The sequence below is a fragment of the Ruditapes philippinarum genome, unplaced genomic scaffold (genome assembly GCF_026571515.1).
Source record: "Ruditapes philippinarum isolate M1 unplaced genomic scaffold, ASM2657151v2 ctg4755_1_1_1_1, whole genome shotgun sequence".
NCBI lineage: Eukaryota > Metazoa > Mollusca > Bivalvia > Venerida > Veneridae > Ruditapes > Ruditapes philippinarum.
In genome coordinates this window covers 15,384-23,557 of record NW_026860419.1, presented here as the reverse complement: position 1 = coordinate 23,557, position 8,174 = coordinate 15,384, and the positions used below count along the sequence as shown (strand labels likewise).

Sequence of the window (8,174 nt, the reverse complement as noted above, 5' to 3'; positions counted from 1 at the left end):
ACTAGAAAAGAAGGGAATCAGACAACACAACCGACCCTATCGACATAAAATGAAGCGTTAGCACAATTTGTCTTAATTAAAACTACATTTACCTGTTTCAAACCATTTCCAAAGTTCCATTAGTCTTATCTTAAAAAAAACATTACGCTACACATTCCGAGAAGGCCTCCTCTGTACAGGGCGTAAACTATCATGCTCATTAAGTATACGTTATCATAGATAATCTAACATTTATCTTAATTGGGAGCAAGCAAATAGAATTGAATAAACATGTTTACTGTAATATAGTATATTCTATAACTTAACTTGAACGTAAAAAGTCAGATAAAACTGTTCACAGATTCTGGGGATTTTAGTAATATTCTGAAAAAAACAGGATTTTTCTGGTGAAAAAAAATGGCTGAACAAATAATATTTATACTGTTACTTATTGGATATTTACATTTTTCCATGTGTTTATCTAATGATGAGCCACATGCATGTTATAATAAATTTGAATACGAATATAACGTTTTGCAGAAACTTATCGTGCTAGAAGAGAAGATGAAACAACAAGAGGAGACAAACAATGCTTTAAGAAATGAATTAAGCGGTAATTAGTACCCGTTTTGTATCTTTTTAAAAGTTTATTAATATTTTCATGAATTCATGGAATGCTTTCATATCATCTTCAGATTCTAAGAAAACAAACAATGATTTACATTTTTTGTATATTCTTTAATACGAGGGCCTCGATTACATAAAAACCTGAGGTCAGTTTTAACTACTGAGAAACAGATACACATGTACGTTCAAAGCATTTTCCGGTAGTTAGCCGGCTTACCTGGATAATGAACCGGTAATTACCAGTATCTCCACATGTGACTGACTATCAGTCACATATACTGTCTGAACCAGAGTTCAGAGACTTATGACCATAAGGTTCAAGTCCAAGATCAATTGTCATGAAGTCCAAGATCATTTGTAACCGAAAATTTTGGTTCGCCCGAAGTTCGAACCTGCAACCAAAGAATTATAAAGGCAATTCCCTCCCTACAGCGCTAAGCGAACAATTTTTGTTTGTTTTATATTGAATATGTCTTTCTTATATTACTATAGATGCAAGAGAAGTGATAACTGGAATGAAGAAAAAATTTATCAGAGCCGAAAGATCATTTGACGGGTCAACATATACCCGTTGGGGTAGGACCATTTGTCCTAAAGAAGCCTTTCTCGTTTATGAAGGTTATGCCGCTGGTGGTCACTACACTCACAAGGGTTCGGGATCAAATTATTTGTGCTTGCCTAGAGATCCTACATGGGGTCAAAACATAGATGGTTTCCAATCAGCCGACAGAATATACGGAGCTGAATACCACACCGGCGATTACCCATACTGGAAACATTTACATTACCAAGACGTGCCTTGTGCAGTATGCAGAATCCCTCGGAATAATGTCCTTATGATTCCTGGAAGAAACATCTGTTACAAGGATTATGTTTTAGAGTACAGTGGTTATCTTATGGCTGGTCACTTCTCACACGCTGGATCATCGGAATATGTTTGTGTTGATGATAAACCAGAAGCATTGGAAGCCGGAAAAGGAGCCAAAGATGAAACATATTTCTTTTTTCGTCCAGGCTACATGCGGGGTACTGAAGTGTCCACCATATGAAAACACTAGAGAACTCTCATGTGCTGTATGTTCTTTTTTCCCGGCTGATAAGAATGAAACCGAATAAAGCATTATAATAGAAATCTTACTTTCAGAAAAAAGATTTTTGGCAACAGAAGTTACAAGGTTGAGTTCAGATAAACGTTTTGTTTACTTTAAAACTAATAAACTCACTCAAAAGAGATACAATACATGTAGTATATAATTTTTATGAAAACTAACAATTAACATTTTTTAATTTATCCTTAGAATTCATTGAAAAAGAATCGCCACTGCCTGTATGATGATGCTTTAACCTTATCCAATAAATGGATTAATCTTACTTTCTCATTTTCATTTTTAATCCAAAGAGACATTTTCTTATCATTGTAAAATTTAATCTTTGGTTAACATGCAAATTCATTTCGTATGTTTAAAAAGTATCTGCATTCGGATGTGTGTTATTGTAATTAAATAAAAATTGTTTTCTTTGCTTTATACTTTTAAAATAAGACAAACAAAGCTGTAAAAAAGTTTATAAATTAAACACACCACGTGATGTTTTGAAGGGATGATATTTATATAAATCTCCACATGTGACTGACTACCAGTCACATATATTTTCTGAACCAGAGTTCAGAGACTTATGACCATAAGGTTCAAGTCCAAGATCAATTGTCATGAAGTCCAAGATCATTTGTAACCGAAAATTTTGGTTCGCCCGAAGTTCGAACCTGCAACCAAAGAATTATAAAGGCAATTCCCTCCCTACAGCGGTAAGCGAACAATTTTTGTTTGTTTTATATTGAATATGTCTTTCTTATATTATTATAGATGCAAGAGAAATGATAACTGGAATGAAGAAAAAAATAATCAGAGCCGAAAGATCATTTGACGGGTCAACATATACCCGTTGGGTAGGATCATTAGTCCTAAAGGAGCCTTTCTCGTTTATGATGGTTATGCCGCTGGTGGTCACTACACTCACAAGGGTTCTGGTGCAAACTACATGTGCTTGCCTAGAGATCCTACATGGGGTCAATACATAGATGGTTTCCAATCAGCCGACAGAATATACGGAGCTGAATACCACACCGGCGATTACCCATACTGGAAACATCTACATTACCAAGACGTGCCTTGTGCAGTATGCAGGATCCCTCGGAATAATGTATTAATGATTCCTGGAAGAAGCATCTGTTACAAGGATTATGTTTTAGAGTACAGTGGTTATCTTATGGCTGGTCACTTCTCACATGCTGGATCATCGGAATATATTTGTGTTGATGAAAAGCCAGAAGTATTGGAAGCCGGGAATGGAGCCAAAGATGAGAAATTTGTATTTTTCGTCCAGGCTGCATGCGGGGTACTGAAGTGTCCACCATATGAAAACACTAGAGAACTCACATGTGCTGTATGTTCTTTTTTCCCGGCTGATAAGAATGAAACAGTTGCCTGATTTATATAAAGATTGATGTTTGGGGTAATCATTGCATGAATATATTATAAACCATTTCAAAGTTTCTTTTTCTTATATTAAAGATAGAAATGGGTTTTATGTAAAAAATGAACCTCTATATTTGCTCAAATTATAATTACTTCTAATATTCAACACAGTGCCACTAGATAAGTAGATTGTATTTACCTCTGTAGTTCATAAGCAATTTTTACCATTTAATTGCATTTATTCATGTTGAAAAACTGCTTAACTTATAAATTTAGCTTTATCAGAAAACCAAATGTTTTCAGGAACCTTATCAATACCAATTGAAATAAATGAAAAGGACGGAACATATGTACCTCCTAGAGTCGAACAGAATCTTTATTATTAAAGTATCTCCTAAGATTCACATTGAGAACTATTTTTTATCTATTATATTATTATTGTACCCATGACTGTAAATTCGCATCTCTGGTCAGATCTTAGTTTTATTTTAAATGAACAAATAGAAAAGCAAATTAAGACACAAAGCATCACAAAAGAGGTAAATTTTATAATATTTTTGCATTAACCACTGTCGTCTATGAAACATTTGTTTTTTATTTTCGTTCTATATAGATGTAGATTTTTGTTTTGGATGACACAAACTGGTACACAAATTCAATCTTTCTAAGAGCATTCCTTGTGTGATTCTACTCGTAACAATAATAGTTACTTATATATGATAGTATGTATTAACTGTATTTTAAATTATTAAACGTTTATATACAATTACAAATTGCATAGCATTTGTAAATTCCACACTCTAATTGCAGTTCATGTAAAAAATACGAGGAATATACAGTGATACTCCATTCTACGATGTTCTGACTTGTTTTTTGTAAACAAAATAGTTTTTGACCCACAAACCAGTATAAAATATAAGGTGTTTATTAAACAATGTTATTAATACGATTGTAAGACAATATCTTAGTAAAGGTACATGTTAGTCAGTTTTTGTTGTAAAAGCACATTATGTCACAGTTAAGAATAAATTTGATCTTAGAAACAAAAAAACAAACATGTGTTTTATAACATTTATTATACCGTATCAGTGAATATTTTTACGTCATAAAATGTTTTCGAATGTTTAAAATATTTGCAAAAGTACGATTTCCGAAACTCCCGTTATATTAACACGCTTATGATAACCATTAAACAAATGAACGATTTAACAGATGCACATATATTCAAAGAAATATTATGAAAATGTTCAGTTCGACAATTCATTTATTATGAACAGTTATTATTTCATAATGTGAAATATTAAATAAACGTTGAATAATGTTATATTTTTGTTTGTATTTGATGAGATGTTATTTTAACGGGATATTTGTAATACATACCGGTGTAATGGCAAAATGTTGAATGACCTTCGAAGACTAAATTTGATTTGTATCATAGTTTGGGGACCTTTGTCGGAGTTAAATCGTATACATTTACATGCACAGTGCGTTAAATGGAGTGCAGGTATCAGTTACTCGCACTCCAGAGCATGTCAATTGATTGGCTCATAATTGCTGTGGTTTACTTATTGTGACGGCGGAGAAAGGGAAATCGATAGAAATGTCATAATCAGATGCTCGTTCATTGGTTATTTTTTTCTGGGGTTTCATATTGTGACAACAGGGATCGTGTTTTTATGTTTGACTATGATACAAAAGAGAAAGAACATCAAACCACTCGGCAATCTGTTTAATACGCGGGGGCTACGCCCCCTCGTACAAATCAGATAGCCTCGTATTTTCGATGCTCTTTCTATTACTTAACTTTTGCGGGCTCAGTTTTTTGCGAATGATTTTGATTCTCAAAAATCGCAAATATTTCCATATTTAATAATCTCTATGCAAACATATTATATTATTTGGTTTGCATTGCAATTAAAAAAATTTACACTGCCAAAGACAGAACAAAGACATTCAATTTGCCTAGCGGACAGATAATGGCAAACAAAAGAATGTCCGTTAACGTGCGTGATTTTTCACAGTTTTAAACAGCACTGAATGAGACAATTATCTTTTCACCAATTTTGTTAGAATGTTGACTGAGTAATTATGTTTTATTTTCCACGTTTCCATCAGTTAGAATCGACTATATACTGACTATTCTGCTATAAAGAAGATTGAAATTACCACTAGAGCCATAAGCAGCCTCACCCAAAACCTAGGTTGTAACATATCCAATTCTGCTGTTTTTGGCGTTCTCTAGGTATCCGTTATTCTCCATTCAATCATATCGATTATTATTTACATTTCATAATTATGAAATAACTCATTTTAGAAACACTTAAATAAACTAATAAAATCTGCTTTACGGTGCATCAAAAATATTATATAAAACGTTTTTAAGATGGTGCTAGGGATGTTCACAGACATTCGCATGCACTGCTGCCGTTCATGAACATGCTGAGTCAACATGAGTCTGCGACAATTGTAATGTTGTTCAAATTTGTTCGGCGACCTTTAACAGTTAAATCACTATTTTGAACGGCGGAACCTGACAGTTCTTTTCTCAGGAATAATTACATCTTATGACCATTCGACCAGGATGTTGTAAATTGTAGCTCTTAAGAAGTAAGTGTAACGTTATGATTTATCTTCAGTCAGATCAATTGAAACGATGAAACATTCTCAGTGAGATATATCGTTTAGCTTGAATGTCACTTATCTATTTCTTAATTAATAATTACTTTATTTACGAGTATTCACAAAAGGCAGAAACAATCTTTGCTTGACGGTCGAGAATGTTTTATGAATGAATTGGATGCTTAATTCATATCTCTAATCCTAAAAACATGTAATATCTTATACACTTTATTATCATGATTTTGATGTTAAAATACATGATTACAATCATATTCGTGAAAACATGTTATTTGTCATACTTTACAAAGAATAATTGTTTGTCGGATATTTCTAAGGAATCATGGGGTTATATTTTTGGTCGATTTATCATTATGTTCATGGAATCACATTTCCAACAGTATGGCTTCTCTAGAAAGAATAATAATTCATGAGGGTACTTGCAAAGTGCCTGCTAATTTATCATTATGTTCATTGGAACATATTATCAACAATCATTCTCCTTCGTCTTCATTGTTTTTATTTAGCAATGCCCAATGTGATTTAATAACCTCAGCACGTATGGAAAACTTACGATCCTTTTCCTACGTGCTCTATACAGATACCGGCAAAGAAATTAATCTCCTTATCATATCAATAAGATAATTTAGTAAATCGACATTTTGTACAAAATAGACGATAATCATATTTTTCAAAACAATTTAAAATGAAACGATGATTTTAATTAATTTAGATTTTTTTATACAATGAAGGCGTACAAGTATGTACATAAGATTATTTTGTCACACGTATATCAATTTCAATGATTCTTTATGCATAAAAGTAGCCTGTTCAAAACTAATTGATAAGAAACTCAAAAAAGTATGCAAAACTGCATAAATTGATGCCACACTACAGTTTGTTCAAACTGTTTTACCAAACAATATACTTGTTATTAAACACATATCATGCGTTGCTTGTAAGTAATTAATAGACTTATGTGAGCTTTCTGCCAGTTAACTTTGATATGATTCCGATAGCAATGCACACAATTATCAGGCTGATAGCATACATGTTGTTACAACTGAATTCCAGATTTAGAATACATTGGCTTAGAGTACATATATTGTATTTTTTCTATGTATTAAACAAAACAAAACAAACCCTGGATTTTTTCTCTTGAACATTGAATGTCATTTAATTTGTTAGCTTTGAGAGCTTTAGTTAATTTCAGATATTATTGGTTAATTAAGCATTCAGGTCATGAGTTGCATAATTTTTATCAATGAAATATTTATTATCATGACACAAACCTCTCGTATACTTAATTCTATAAAGTTGACATAAAATGATAGTAATACAATTGTGACTTAATTGACAAACTATTAAAACAAAAAGATTTCCATTACATTTATTATGATCCATATTATTACATTATGAAATGGCTAATATGAATATCAATCAGTAACCTAGAAAGAAAATACTTTACATTTACACGAACATATGTGTTCAAATCATATATATGTATACAATGTTTAAAAGCATATTAATTTCCTCTGTTAATATTGATGTATGAACTCGCTTTGACCTTTAATTGTGTTACTTTGCATTGATATTAAAGGCAGTTGGATATGCCAATCTCATGTCTGCAACACTAACTGATATACAGATATATTAGCAAACCATCAATGCAATAGAAAAAGTAATTTTCGTGGTATAGCGTTATAGCATGAACATAGTAACTGTTTTCATATAGAATACATGGACGGCTTTTTTATATACAATATGGGAAAGGTTTTAATAATATATATAAGGACGGTTTTGATAAAGAATACATAACGGTTTTCAAAATACAATTTGGAATGGTTCCGATCTAGAATATAGGAACGGTTTCACATATAATTTAGGAACAGTGTTCATATTGGTTATAGGAACGGTTTCCATCTAGAATAGAGGAACGTGTTTCATCTAGAATATAGGAACAGTACCATATACTTGCATCCTGCTACTTAAGGTGATTTTTAATACGGAAATCAACTAACATACGTGTGTATTTGTAATTTCTTCACCATTTCAATTAAACAGTTAAAACAAATATCGCTAAGAACATCAATATGTACTGTCAACTGAAAGATTTACAATGATATACTATCTCAACTATACAGAGGTCATTTATGACACTGATTGCCTTAAATTACACTAACATGTGCAAAAGAACCATTACTATTTTGTTAATTGGACACAAGCTTATCATTATCGCAATTTCTTTCAAGCCATACATTCTGCTAACTCGTAAATTAAAATGGTCTCTTTCAAAATTTTGCTATCTTAAATAATCAGCAATGGAGGTCAAGTATGTGAAGGATCTCAAAGTAAAGTTCATTTTACTGATAAAATAATTTGATATAAATAACTGCCAAACATAACTGAAATGAAACTTATCTTTTTGAATATCTGTTGATATGATAAGAGGAAAACTATTTACCTCACTGTGGACGA

General features: G+C 32.0%; 2 protein-coding genes across 2 annotated transcripts; both read left to right on the top strand.

Moving 5' to 3' along the window:
- Positions 1-254: 254 nt before the first annotated feature.
- LOC132759976 (uncharacterized) lies at positions 255-1,655 on the top strand. The gene is made up of 2 exons (XM_060751846.1): positions 255-592; positions 1,099-1,655. Exons 1-2 carry the CDS (start codon positions 397-399, stop codon positions 1,653-1,655), a joined length of 753 nt encoding a protein of 250 aa, XP_060607829.1. The 5' UTR covers positions 255-396.
- A 988-nt stretch (positions 1,656-2,643) lies between these two features.
- On the top strand, positions 2,644-3,093 carry LOC132759975 (uncharacterized). The gene has a single exon (XM_060751845.1). The coding sequence runs from the start codon at positions 2,644-2,646 to the stop codon at positions 3,091-3,093; it is 450 nt and encodes a 149-aa protein (XP_060607828.1).
- The last annotated feature ends 5,081 nt before the right edge of the window (positions 3,094-8,174 follow it).

Excerpts from the sequence above, each read along its gene's own strand:
- LOC132759976 (XM_060751846.1), top strand. The coding sequence starts at position 397 with ATGGCTGAACAAATAATATTTATACTGTTACTTATTGGATATTTACAT. Across the intron at positions 593-1,098 it reads TTTAAGAAATGAATTAAGCG|ATGCAAGAGAAGTGATAACT; the intron begins GTAATTAGTACC and ends ATATTACTATAG.
- LOC132759975 (XM_060751845.1), top strand. The coding sequence starts at position 2,644 with ATGTGCTTGCCTAGAGATCCTACATGGGGTCAATACATAGATGGTTTC.